General features: G+C 42.5%; 2 protein-coding genes across 2 annotated transcripts in view; both read left to right on the forward strand.

The window, feature by feature from the left end:
• Positions 1 to 5,942, forward strand: part of eif3ea (eukaryotic translation initiation factor 3, subunit E, a) — a 40,411-nt gene extending 34,469 nt beyond the window's left edge. The window contains exons 11-13 of the mRNA XM_061244638.1: positions 3,965 to 4,067; positions 4,645 to 4,779; positions 5,755 to 5,942. Coding sequence (XP_061100622.1) covers positions 3,965 to 4,067; positions 4,645 to 4,779; positions 5,755 to 5,793 — 277 coding nt within the window. The 3' untranslated portion in view covers positions 5,794 to 5,942. The remainder of the gene's footprint in view (positions 1 to 3,964; positions 4,068 to 4,644; positions 4,780 to 5,754) is intronic.
• Positions 5,943 to 9,546: 3,604 nt separating this feature from the next.
• rspo2 (R-spondin 2) overlaps positions 9,547 to 13,818 on the forward strand; it is a 56,240-nt gene continuing 51,968 nt past the window's right edge. Inside the window, exons 1-2 of the mRNA XM_061261385.1 lie at positions 9,547 to 9,937; positions 10,251 to 10,604. Of these exons, the coding sequence (XP_061117369.1) occupies positions 10,511 to 10,604 (94 nt within the window). The 5' untranslated portion in view covers positions 9,547 to 9,937; positions 10,251 to 10,510. The remainder of the gene's footprint in view (positions 9,938 to 10,250; positions 10,605 to 13,818) is intronic.

Raw genomic sequence — 13,818 nt, forward strand, 5'->3', positions numbered from 1 at the left:
TTCTCCCCGTTTTAAATTAGATTTGTGAACGCACCCCTTTTCGTTTAATACCAGCCAGCTGACCCAAGCCCTTTGGGCTAAAGCAGGTTGAGGTACTCCACTGCGATCGCTGCTGCAGTATAGGTCATCTCTGGAGGGGAAACGAGAACGCATTAGTTATCAGATCTGACGTCTACTTGAGTGACATGCACCCTTAATCAAATTCCTGTACAAATATTCATTACCTTTAATACAATCTTTAAATGAATCTATACCGGACAGACCTAGTTGCTGTAGCCATTCATTATATAAATCTTTGGTAATGGCCATCTCTCTGAAGGAAGGTTCATGGAAGCTGTAAGCGGTCCTGTTCTCTTTCAGTTGAAGCATTTTGTCCGATCACATAGAACCACACCGTTGGGATCCCCCTGCCCGTTGTTGCTTCTGGGCCATGGTACGGTTCTGTCACGGCTTCAGAAGTCCCGTTGCATTCTCCAGAATATTCTTGGCAGGACTGGAATGTCAAAATGGCTCAAAATGTTTAGCCAGCCACAACAGTTTGAAATGTATTCTGCAGACGTATGGTCAGGAGGTAGCAAGTAATGGATTTACTGTTGCTGCTGATGATGTCAAAGATAACTGCCATAACAATAACAAGACCATTTCCAAAACCATAACAAGAATAACAGCGTCATCATCTGCCAGCACATTCTATACTGGTTAGGTATGAATCTGCACTGGGGATATAGGCTGCATCCCATAATGCTCCAGTGGCGCAGGGCAGCACTTGCATGTCCGCCATCTTGTGAAGCCCTCGTCAAACGTCAGCGCCAGGCGTCAGACACGTGTTAACCATCATGCTCACACGCTCTAGTCAGCGGTTGCCACTTTCCGGAGTTGTTCGTCTCTAATTAATGACCCTGCAAACAGGATTTTTTTCGCTCTTTCTCCCCCAGGTGTAATTTCACACAGGTTAAACTGTGTATGAGTCGGATGCTTTTGGAAAGTTTGGGCAGGGTGGGGTCCGCAAGACCGTGCGCGGGTGTAGTGTAATTAGTGTAATTTAGCTGAGCGGACGAGGTACACAGGCTCGGTAGTCTGCTACCCTTTGTTTCTGTGTTTTGAGCCTAAAGACCTCCCCCCCTCTCTGGAGGACATGGCCAGTCTGGGGCTTTCCAGCTCTCACTGAGGGGACTTTCTTAAGGTTGTTTTGCCCTTTCTCTGAATGTTTTTTGGGGAAACCGTACTGTGTTTCTGTGGGACAGGCTCAAAGACATCGTTTCATCAAGTGTGGTTTTTGAGGTGAAATAGCTTTTGTCAAATAAGGAGATTTTTCAAAATAGGAGTTCATTAGGGAAGGAGTTTCAGAGAAGTCAGCAGCTGGAGCGACAGTGGAGCTTTTTTTTTTTTTTTCCCCCACGCTCTCTCCCGCTCTGTCATTAGCATTGTGGGAAATTAGATTGAAAATGGCGTGAGAGAATCTCAGGCCTGGTGCTGGCTGGTTACTCACGAGGTCTGTTTGTGACGGGCGAATAAGATTAATGGCGCAGGAAGTGATGTGGAAATTAGGGGTGAACTTTTTATATAGCCCTCGCAAGCATTGCCTCATTGCCCACTGATAAAGGGCACTGATATTTCCTAACTGCATGTGCGTACATTTGCGGGTATGAGTAAATAAACACAAATTAAGTAAAGTGTGTGTCTGTTCATACAGGCAGGTGTGTGTGACGCTCAGAGACACACGGACAGAGTTACAATAAATGTGTGTGTGCGTGCATCCATACAGGTCTGTGTGACGCAGATAGACACGGACCCAGTGTGTGCGTGTGTGAGACGCATACAGCGACACTCAGACACAATTATGTGTGTGTGTGTGTGTGTGTGTGTGCGTGCGTGCATACAGGTGTGTTTAACAAACAGATGCAGAGACACAGACATTGCTAAGTGTGTGCGTGCGAGTGCATCCAGGTGTGTATGACACGTAAACACAGACACACGGACAAAGTTAAGCGTTTATGTTCGTGTGTTTGTACGTGAGCGCGCACATGTTTTGAGTACAGGAAAAGCAGTGTTTTCTCCATGGTGAGCAGTTGCCACTGCAGTCTGGGAGCTGATAATAGACTGGGATTTATAGGGCTCTGAAATGAAGCGAGGTCCAGCAGGAAATGTGGGGGGTTTATTGAAAATCCGCAGGAAGCCCAGCTGTGGCGGCGATCAAAGGGGCGCCCTGTGCCCCCCTACCCCCCACCCCCTCTGCACCCCAGTGACGCATCTCCATCCACAGTATCAAAGACCCATGGTCTGGGTCCAATTTAGAGGAGCAGGGAGTGGGGGGGACAGTAGCAGGTTCCCTGGCTGTCGTGTCAAGAGGGTTACAGGCAGTGTTTTCACCCTAGGGGGCACATCAAAGGAGAGGGACCGAAGGCCAAGGTGTGAGCTCAGCGCTAATCGAGTTAGCCTGAGCATCTGCACGTGCTCACGCATGCTCAGAGCAGAGGACTGCCACTAATTGAGTTTTTCTGAGAGTTTGTACTTGCCTGCCTGGGCATGCCCACACACATGCACGCACTCACGCACTGTGAGTGAGAGGCAGTGGTAATTTAGCTCACCCTTTCCCACCTTCCTGAACCAACCTGAATTCCACATTGGCTCATAATTAGTCTTGCTGGCCTGACAGGTGCCCTTTTGATATTGTTGTGCTTGGTTTTGCAGAAGCAGCAGTTTTTATGGGTACGTTTTTGAAACCGCGTCTGTAGTTTTGTCCTATGTTAAGAATAATTGATAAGGAACTGAATTTGTGTATTTGCTTATGTTTTATAAACGCTGCAAACAACGCACATCTCGTCAACGTTTCAGAAGAATGGGGACTTTGCGAAAGGGCTTCTCGTTCGTCCTAGACTTCACTAAAAGCAAAAGGTTGTTGCCTCCAGATCTCTTGATTTACTCAGTTAATATCATTGCAGGCTTTAGGGCTCTTAGGCTGAACATCCACTCTTCTTGTCACGGCCACATAATACGGTGTGTTTATCACTATAAGCAGCACACAGGCGTAATGAATGCAAGGCGAGATCTCAGTTCTCTGACGGCCCTTTTCCATTAGCCTAGCATACCGCTGTGTACTGTACCGTACCATGAAACTGATATCACAGGCTCTGTATGAGTTTCCATCACCAGCAGTACGTACCAAACAAAGGTGCCAGGAACTACTATAGCTAAACCAACATTAACGCCTTTGGTGCATTGTCTTAGGTGCATAAGATACGTCAGTAATAGTCATAGTAGTATTGCAGGAAATAAAATGTAAATATGTAGCTATAACTTATAAAATCTGTGGTTTTACTTTTTGCAATTCGACATTTTGGCATTGTTACTCTGATAACCTTGCTAAGCTGGATTTCACACTCCCTCTGTGCTACTTGTATGGGACGTTGTCTTAGCTAGCATGCGTGAGGCTTGCTGCGCCTTCCATTTCACGTCTCTGTAGGGGCGCCTTGCATGGCAGCCAATCGCCGTCGGTGTGTGAGTGTATGTATGAATGGGTGAATGAGAAGCATCAATTGTACAGCGCTTTGGAATATATGGCTATATAAATGCCAACCATTTACCATTTACCTCTCCTGCTCAGAAGAGTATTTTACGAAGTGATTCTCACAGTCTATTTATTAAGGGAAGGTTAGGCCATGTGAAGCGCGTGTTTTTCCTTTTTGCTATTTGTAAATGTAAAATTTTTTTAATAAAATAAAATGCACCGTCAAGGCTCTCTAAGTTTGGTGGAAACAAACTGGAATGCGATAGTTACGAATATGGATAGGGTACGGATGGTTCCAGAAACAGTTTATACAATGGAAAAAGGGCACTTCTAGAGAAGTCTGTGTGAGCAGGATCGGTGATGAAGCCAAATCCTTCCAGGAGGCATGGCCCATGCCCTCTGCTGGACGTAGCCACCTCCCCGCTCACATAAACACTCCCTCTTCTCGCTTTGCAGCATGCTGGCGGACAAGCTCAACATGACACCTGAGGAGGCCGAGAGGTGGATCGTCAACCTCATCCGCAACGCCCGGCTCGACGCCAAAATCGACTCCAAACTGGTAAGGCTCCCAGACTCCCAACCCAACAGGTTTCTTTTCCCCTCTCGTCATCTTAGTAAGCTGATAACAATTTGTTACTATCAATCACAAGTGTACTTCTGAAGGACCCGGGAAAGTTCTCTGCGGTTGGCCTTCTTTCATTTTATGGCTGGCCGCTTAGTTTGTATGCAGAACAGGCGAGGCACAAAGACAAGGTTATGAAAGACAGTTGTGCCTTGAATTTACAGTGCGGGGCACAGTGTTTTTAAATGTATAGGTTACGTCACGAGAATGTCCTACCCTCAATAAACCAGGTCCTTCTGTTGAATAGGGTTTTGTTACGGCCTTGCGTGTGTACAGTCCCTCTGTGCCTTTAACTAATCACACGATTCCCCTGAAGTCTGTAAATTATATACCCTTTTACTGGAAGTAGTAATGGCTAACATAGAATTATCCCAGATATGCTTTGAGAATCAGGTATATCATCTAAATAGCTGCGGTCGGTGTTGTACGGATTGGCCGCCGTGGGAACAATGCCTCCGTCTATAAAGCGATGCTCTCTCCTGAATGCCACGTCTGCCTTGCTGTTCCCTCCCAGGGTCACGTCGTCATGGGAAACAATGCCGTGTCTCCGTACCAGCAGGTGATTGAGAAAACGAAAAGCCTTTCCTTCCGCAGCCAGATGCTGGCCATGAACATCGAGAAGAAAATCAACCACAACAACCGCAATGAAGTGAGTGAAGTTTGACCCGACGTGAGCGAGGTTGCCCCCAGCCTCCCCTCCCATGTCTAACCTACGCATCCCAGAACTTGCGTGCAAATCAAGATTTATCTGTCAGGCATGTAGTGCCCCAAAGAAATGCCTAGCTTTCTTTGGACAGAATAATTTGAAAAATGTACAAACTACACGCCGCAAAGTTCAGCACGCTGCTCTACCAATTAAGTGTGGGCTTTCATCATTCTGGTCCACGTGGCCTTCAAAGCACTAATGACAGGGCTAATGACAAGGTGGATGGTCAACGGTGCTGTTAAAGTGCTAGACAGGTGAGTCAGCTAGCGTGAATAACACCATCTTCATCCTGGCTGTTATGAGATCCTTTCCCTCCAGTGTAGGGATTGAAGTCGCAGATGTTTAGACGTTTAGAACGGGCCTGCTTTCTGCAAGGCCTCTGCTTCCACACATTCTGTGTGGACTGCTGAACATTTCCACTATATTTCTCTTAAGTGCTGAGGCCCACTGAGGACCTATCCTCTTAACCTGTTAGGAGGGGGGTCAAGATGTAGCAATACTTGTGCTCATGCAGGGAGGCCCTGCCATATTTTGGTTTCAAATGTTGGGGCTCTCCTGTATACAAGGGTGAACGGTTATGTTTTGCACTTTAAATGTTTACTTGGAACTGTGTCATTTTGAGTAGCTATCATTTGATGTGTTCAATTACCCTTCTGCTTGTTCTTTGAGTGTCGGCAGAAGAGGAACCACTGCAATTCAGCCCTATTAGAGATGTTCAGTTCACATTAAGGAATTTTGTAATTAGCCCAAAGGGGCTACACACAGGTTTATGCTATTATCGTTTGTTCTCTGGGGTACATCAGGCATTTATTGTGCTGTCTGCATACACATGACACACACAGGTCTACAACCAAAATGGCTGTGGTCTTTTCTACTCTGTTACACAATCTAATAATACAATGTTTTTCTGTTTTTCAGACGCCAAACTGGGCAACTCAAGATTCTGGCTTTTATTAAATAAATGAAGAGGAAAAACGATCTACTCAATTCCCATCGTATAGACCATTCCCATCCTTATACACCCTGCAAGTGTTTTCCAACAGACGACCCTTTTTTGCATTTAGTACAAGTTAATAGTGACTCAATAAAAATCAGTTAAAAAAAACCTTTTCCTCCCTGATGGTTTTATTTCTGAACATCCTAAGTGGCAGTTGAGGCTTTTGTGGTCTCACTTTATACATTTGATGAAGTTTAAATGTCTACACTGAGTCATTGTGCGGAACAGTTACAAACTGCTTTTGTGACGCAGCAGTTGTGTGCATGGTAATGATGAATGCGTGTTTAGTCTTTTGGTTTTACAGGATTTTAGTGGCCATGGAAATGGCACACGAGTAGGTGGAAGAAGGTAATGTTAAAAGTTACAGCGCCAGCTTGCGTTTTCTTCGATGGTCGTCTTCTGGGAAGACTCGAAGGGACCCACAACTCCATTAGCCCCGGAACGATCTATTAATGCACCTGGCTGCTGAGGGAAAAGGCTTTGTGGAAGGGCAGTTTCTGGAAATAGGAAGGGATGGCTCAGGATCCCGTCTCTACTGGTCACAGAGTGAGCTGACACATTTATGGGTCGGTCTTTATGACCGAGGGGAGCACACCACAGCAGCCATCACTCTTAAAACCCCTTAAAGCCAGACTAGTCGAAGGATGACGTCACCGCCTGCTTTCCCCCGGGAGTTTGGGTGGGTGGGTTGGGGGTGTGGGGATTGGTTTACCGGTCCTTCAGAATGACACATTGCAAAAATAAAAGTTACTGCCTCAATTATCACATCCACCTTAACCGTGTCTTCTTGTGTTGTTTTACTGAAACATGCAAACCAATGCTAGACCTGTGGCTAACAACCTCTCACCACAACCTCTGTGTCAGGGCCCAAAGTAAATAAGGCCAGCAGAAGGTCACAGTCACTTTTGGTGCTCCAAATGCCGTCCACCGTTTCCCCCTCAAAAGTTGTGGATGTGATTGCAGACTCCCCTGTTTATTTTAGACGGCCTTTACAGCGCGGTGTGTGCTTGTGTGGAACATTTGGGTTTTGTTCTCAGGGCTGGAAAAGGAAGATTTCGTCATCCGAGAAGGCTTTTCTGTATGAATGTAAAATTTTTCTGAAATGTGTTTTAAGATTTTTCTAGAACATATCAGCTGGGTTTCTCTGTCGATATTGGACCTTTATTATTGTTAAGCGTCCATGTATCCTCGCTCAGCTGCCTGCCGTCATTAAGGCCACAATACCGTCCCAGGGCAACACAATTCAAGTTTAACTTATGTGCGTGATTTATGTTGGGGCGCTTTGGGGCCACAACCACATTTTTTGTTTAGGGCCACCAGGATCCTATAGGGCCAGTTCTGCTTGCTACGGGATGAGTATTTGCATACCTGAGTAAAGCTAAATTTTAACTGCAGGAGTTCATAAACACTGTCATTTTTGATTAACCAAGGTACATGACCATCCTGCAACTGTTTCCAGGCCACCTGCTTGTATTTAACCATTGATACCGATTTACTTGAACATCCAAAGAGATTATCGTGGTTAATGTATCCTCTGTTTCCTGGCGTGTCAAATTACCAAGGAGAACTTGATAAGATATTGATCAAGTATTACTTTCCACGTAAACGGTCAACGTTTTCCATTGATCCCGAGATCAAGGGGATTCAAATAAATCCTGTTTGTCAACAGTCTACCACAACTGCAGTGTTTATTCTTTTTTTTAAAGACAATTATCAAAAGTCTAAGACTACTTGACTACAGTTCCACCACTGCTTTTGTAATTTCACTATCTTCAGTCTCGACTTTCACTATCTTGAGCTATTTGAGTTATCTATAATTATTTATCATTATTGTTAGTTATTACTATTATTATTATTATTATTATTATTATTATTATTATTATTATTATTATTGCTGTTAGTAGTAGTAGTGGTAGTAGTTGTAGTATTAATAGCATTAATATTATTAATAAGAATTCCTTGGAATAGGAAATTGCTTATAATTGGGTGTCACCCGCGGCCTATGTAACTAACGCGGTGTTGCTGCGAGGAACAGCCTGCGTGTCTAATTCGCCTGGTTTCACGAATTTCCTATTCATTTTGCAATGTGTCATCCCATTGCTATATAACGGTGTGGCGTTATAGCGTTATGTTATTTCTGTGAATAAATTGTCCATTAAATTCACTGAATTACATGCAGGGAGACGGAGGTGTTCGGAACCTGCCTATTCGCAAATCAGTTGAAAAATTAATTGAAAAACAAAAGATTAAGTGCCACACCTAGTGGCCAAAAAAGGTACCGCTTCTGGAGTGTATCTCCAACTGAACTTGTAATTCACCTCAAGAACACAAGGATACAAAGACACTCCTGCGCACCGAACACTTCAGGGGGTTAACATGTCCCCCTTTCGTTGTTTCTTTGTTTATGCAGGCTATAGCGTGGCCTAAATGTTTTCTGTAAATATGTAACAGTTTGAATGCAGCTTTGTTATACTGCGACATTTTTGTATTATGTCACTTTGTAATTATGTTATGTAATTTAAGGAAAGTGTACCATAAGCCACCATCGTATAGTCGTGCGTGAATTAGGAACGAATAAACACATGGTGTGCAAGTTATTCATAAGATTCTACTATGAAACGTGAGACTATCAGAATAAGTGTAGGCTGTAGTTCCATTCGCTGATGCACATGCGTAATTGTACGACCCCAAGATTTAGGGTAGGCTACTAAACCGGTATCGTGTGACAAAACACGTTGTATAAGTAGTCGATATTTCAAAACGTAAATTATACTTTTAGGTGATTTTAATAAATGCAATCTTTATTGGGCCGCACTTTCACAACAATTAAATCACATCAGCTGAAGTTCTCTTCCCTGGTGTAACATCGGCTACATAGTGCAGCTGAGTGTCTGTGTCTATATGAAAAATTGATTGTGATATTTATGTATTTATTTATTTGTTTAGCTTATGTGGTTTCTCCATAATGCAGCGCAGCCTACATCACTTACGTTTCATTTACGCACGTGTGAATTTGAACTGCACCTTGCTTTATGTTGTTTTAATGGCAGCAAAAAAAAGTGCTAAAATATTTGCCTTTGGACCACTAAACTATTTTTTGCCTAGGGTTCTTGGTAAAGTGACGCTCAGGTCATTTACTACCGGAGCAATTACACAGTGCAGCAAAAATGTATTAATGTGTGGGAAATAATTAATAGGCCTCGTCAGTGAAAGATGCACTCTATGTCTAAAGATATGCACTCTATGTCCAGTAAAATTTAACCGTAGCCTATTAGGCGAGCTTTCAAGCATACCCAAAGTATCGTTATTTAGCCAGTGTCTGTAGCCTACTTGATATTTGTTAAACTTTTAAATAAACTTTACTGATATCAAATTTTAACACCAAACTCCACCCATCCAATATCTGGCTGCATTGTATCCCATAGCGTATTTTCATGGCCGTGTCGTAAGCGCAGTGTTTAAATTGTGAAACTGAAAATTAGAAACATACGGAAATTCTCCCCTAAACATACTGCTATTCTTTGCCACCCCACTTAAGGAATTGTGGTGAAGAAAGTCAAGCACTAGGACCCTGAGGGGCGCTGTCTCATATGTAGCTACTACAGATGCAGGGAACTAAACAGCATGTGTCATCCTCAAAATGTTAAAAAGGAAAAAAAAACTGACTCTCGCCAAGGGGGCTTCTAACTCGACGAAGAAGCCCCACAGATCTTGAAGTCTCCACGTGACAGGAGCGGCTATATAGAAAAACCATCCAAGCATCAGGACCAGTATTGGTACTTAGCCTCAACCGATCGCAGATACAGATATATTAGAATGAATTGATAGTCGCTATCGGCGCTAATCCAGTGAGGATAAGGCATGATTGTACCTTGTCTTCATTAAATTATCTTAGAAAACAAGACACGCTGTTCAATCAAGAGGGACACAGGTATACGCGGAATCGTTTAAGGAGGAACATATAACATTGTAATCCGAACGGATCTCTGCTGTCTGTAAAATAACTTTTCGCACACGAGGGATGCTGTATGCACCAAGCCCGCTATGGCTTTCTGAAGGAACTTAACAAGTTTACAGAGGCGGATTTGTCTATCATTCATGCAGGTATTTTCCTAATACTGTTTGTTAACTCTTGAAGTAACGTACACAGCATCTTGACTTGTGGTTTTACTGACTTGGAAAAAACATTCAACAGCTACGTTTCAATGTAGCCTATATTGCAAAAGCGAAAAGTTGCTTCATCTAACACGCCAGAGACATAGTACATTTTTTTCTTGCCATTTCAATACAATTAGCATTCTGGGGGTTTAAGTAGCAAAACGATATTGACTGTAGCCTATAAATGTTGATTGCATGGCGCTTTAGCCTACTTATGCTTGAACATCAACGTAATCCCTTGTTATCTTTTCTTTCACAGAATACAAAGGGATACTTACGACAGAGTATATCCGTGCACTTCATAAAATGATATTATCCGGAGGTGTGAAACTATGTTGTCGCTGCTCGTCTAATGCGTGACACGTTGGAATTCAGACTTTTATTTGAACTCTTGGTTTGTTATTGGAGAAACCTCCACAATAAAACACACTGAAGGAATAGGAAGGCTGAGATTCAGAGAATACATACCCGGGCATCGGCACTTCTAATTCAAGTCGAAAGAACCTACAAGCCGTCCAGATGCAGTTTCGACTTTTCTCCTTTGCTCTCATTGTCCTGAACTGCATGGAGTACAGTCACTGTCAGCCACAACGTTGGAAACGAAACAAACGAGGTCAGTACAAGAGCGTGCCGTGCATCCTCTTCGTACGAGAAAGTTCATTTATGGGTGAAACGAATTTAAGGTGATAGCATATAACAAGTTTTAAAAGCTAACAAATACATAATATGTTATGTTATGTCAGAAAATAAGACGGATTACTTTCATGCATTTCGTTTGTTGTCGGTAGCCGAGCCTTGGTTGAAGTTAGCTTTCTGCAAAGTTAGGTAGCTATGCAAATGTCATTGATCAATAGCTCATTATTATGTTTAATGCATTCAACCGGTGTGCGTAGGCTGCGCATGTTCCACATTCGCTTATCAATGACAAATTGCATATTTGTGTGCTTTCGAAATAATAGGCAGTGTTTAAGTTCTTCACATATTTTAGTTTGGAGCTTTGCATTGTTTCATAGTAACAATGCTAAGGCTCTAGTGTGATAAGCTTTATGTCGTGTAAGACTGTTTTATTCTCCGACTGTTTATCAAAATAGCTATTTCTGGCAGGCTCGTTTAAGGTAAAGAGGAATAGGCGGCAATTCCAGGATGCATGCTCCCTGTCTGCTGATGACTTTCTTGTAAAAGCGTCTGAGTGAGTGAACTGCTCTGGATGATGTAGGGTAGGAGAGACTAATGCACTCTGATTATAATAGGAGAGGTGATAGACCAAAGACACCGCAGAGAGACCAGACCTTTTTCGTATCGATCTGTCTTATGTTTCGCTTCTGCCAGTGGCTTACCAATATTTTCTTTTAGCCTTTGGCATATCAGTAGTGACCTGTTAGACTACCAAAACAACGCATTCCGAAAGGCGCAAAATTACTACCAACGGCGCGCGCACACACACGCTCTCTCTCTCTCTCTCTCTCTCTCTCTCTCTCTCTCTCTCTCTCTCTCTCTCTCTCTCACACACACACACACACACACACACACACACACACACAGTATATATATATATATATATATATATATAGCCAATTCGCCGACCAGTATGTCACAGTAGGTGGCATTACCGAGCAATGAGCTGGATGGGATGTTATACATCACCCTTATTCTGATCGTTTGCCTACTGGCAAGAAATCTAGCAATGAATGGAAAGTCCATAAATGAAATGAAGGCCAACGGTTGTTTGTTACATAATATGACACACTATTAATTATCGAATGGGAAATTAAATGTTGTTTTAAAACGTTATGAGATTAGCTATGCTTTTAAGTTAGTATCAGAGGGTGGTCAACCTCTACATTGCAATGCTAGAGTTTGAACAGTGCCACACTGTAGATATCGCCTATTTGTAGGAGAGTAGCGTTGGCTACTTATTACCCGTGCCTTCTCATTAGAGGCGGAATGGCACGTTGTTTAGATTTTTGTGAGTAGCCTACGTCGCTACAGATGTTTCACAGAGTTCCTTGGTTTTTTTGCGATACGATCATAGTTGTCCGGACTATTTGTGCCAACAAAGGGTGTACTGTGTCTTTAATTAAATATGGAACTGCTTAGTGCAGCGGCGAGACGGCGTAGAGAAACTAGCATTGCTGTCTGTCTTGGAGCGCGGCTTAAGGAGCGGGTTGTGGGAGTGATTTAATGAATAGACGTTGAACCCACTGTCATATGAATTGGCCCTCCACAAGCCCCTAAGCTGGTTTTAATAGATCTTATCCGCTGATTGATCTTTGAACAGTTGGCACTTGGATAACAATCGCATCCGTAGAAGCACGGATTTAACTAATCAGTACATGCTAGAACTTTGAACGAATGACTAGACAGTCATTCATTAAGATAAGCGCAGCACAGCCTGTTTGCAAACGTCTCCACAGCAAGCCAATAAACCCAGCCCTACGTCTAATTGTTCATCAGGCACCGTAGAATCTGAAATGTAGTTTATGCTGCTGTTGTAATGACCTGTGTTGACATCATCGTCAACATCGACAATAATAGGCTTATTATTCTGATGATGATGATGATGATGATGATGATGATGATTATTATTGTTATTATTATTATTATTATTATTATTATTATTATTATTATGCTATTAATACTGTAAAATAAGAATCATAGTAATGATACTACTACTACTACTACTACTACTACTACTACTACTACTACTACTACTACTACTAATAATAATAATAATGATAATAAATAATACAATTATTTAATTATTATTATATCACCAACAATAATAATAATCAGTGATGGCAATAATATATGTAGTGGAGAAGTTGGTATCTTGTTTTTTCAACAGCATGTTTCCAGGTTTGTTACAACCCAATCACAGATTTGATCGTATGCACGGCGTAGAGGGGAAGCCTCCAGTCCTGCCGCATGTTTTCCATCTGCAAATAATCAGCCCAACACTGCGGGGTACTGGCACTGAGAGCTTTATGCCTTTCTGTTTCTGCATGAATATTGTGTGCTCTCAGATGCGCGCGTCATCATATCATTTCCTTAATGGGATCAAACCTTAGGCACCAATGAAGTACTTAAAACGAGATAGTTGCAAATAACGCTGCGTGCCTGCAGAAGTCTTGAATATGTGTGAACAAAACGAGGAAGTGCAATAAGGGCCATTTCTTTCCAACCCAACGCGTTTCACTGGCTAAATTACAGTACTGAGCCAAACTGTAGGCATATTGTCTTTCGCTCTCTGACGTCTTTAATGTAATTGTTTAGTTTGTATGCTTAAAGCACTCCAAGTCACATACATGGGTTCCACAGACATTTAGAGAATTGGATCTTATGATTCCCGAGCACAACCATGGCCAAAAGCGACATTTAACATACTCTGGCAGGGAGCCAATCAGAGATTTCCCCCATCCTTTATTTATCATGGCTACTGAGAGAACCTTATAAGAGGAGTCACTGTTCAGAAGTAGTGACACGTTTTTCTTGCTGCAATATAAAACATTATAAATCTGTGTTTCATTTTTTAGTGTGCTTTTGGGTATATTATTGTTTACTATGTTATATATTAAAATAGGCTCAAATGACTCCAAAGCTCAAAAATAATTTAGCCATTTTACCTATACTGTATTATAAAGTAGTGTATCGATCAATCGGCAGCCTTGTCTGACACTCAGAGAGGCTGAAAATGCAATGTGTCCAGTGTAAGCAGCTTGGCCATATCCAATCTCCTCAATTGTGGTTATTGTTTTGTGTTATAAATCACAGAAAACACATTAAATTTACACCTCCCCAATCACTAAAAATCCACCCCGTAGAAAATA

The sequence above is a fragment of the Conger conger genome, chromosome 1 (assembly GCF_963514075.1).
Source record: "Conger conger chromosome 1, fConCon1.1, whole genome shotgun sequence".
Lineage (NCBI taxonomy): Eukaryota > Metazoa > Chordata > Actinopteri > Anguilliformes > Congridae > Conger > Conger conger.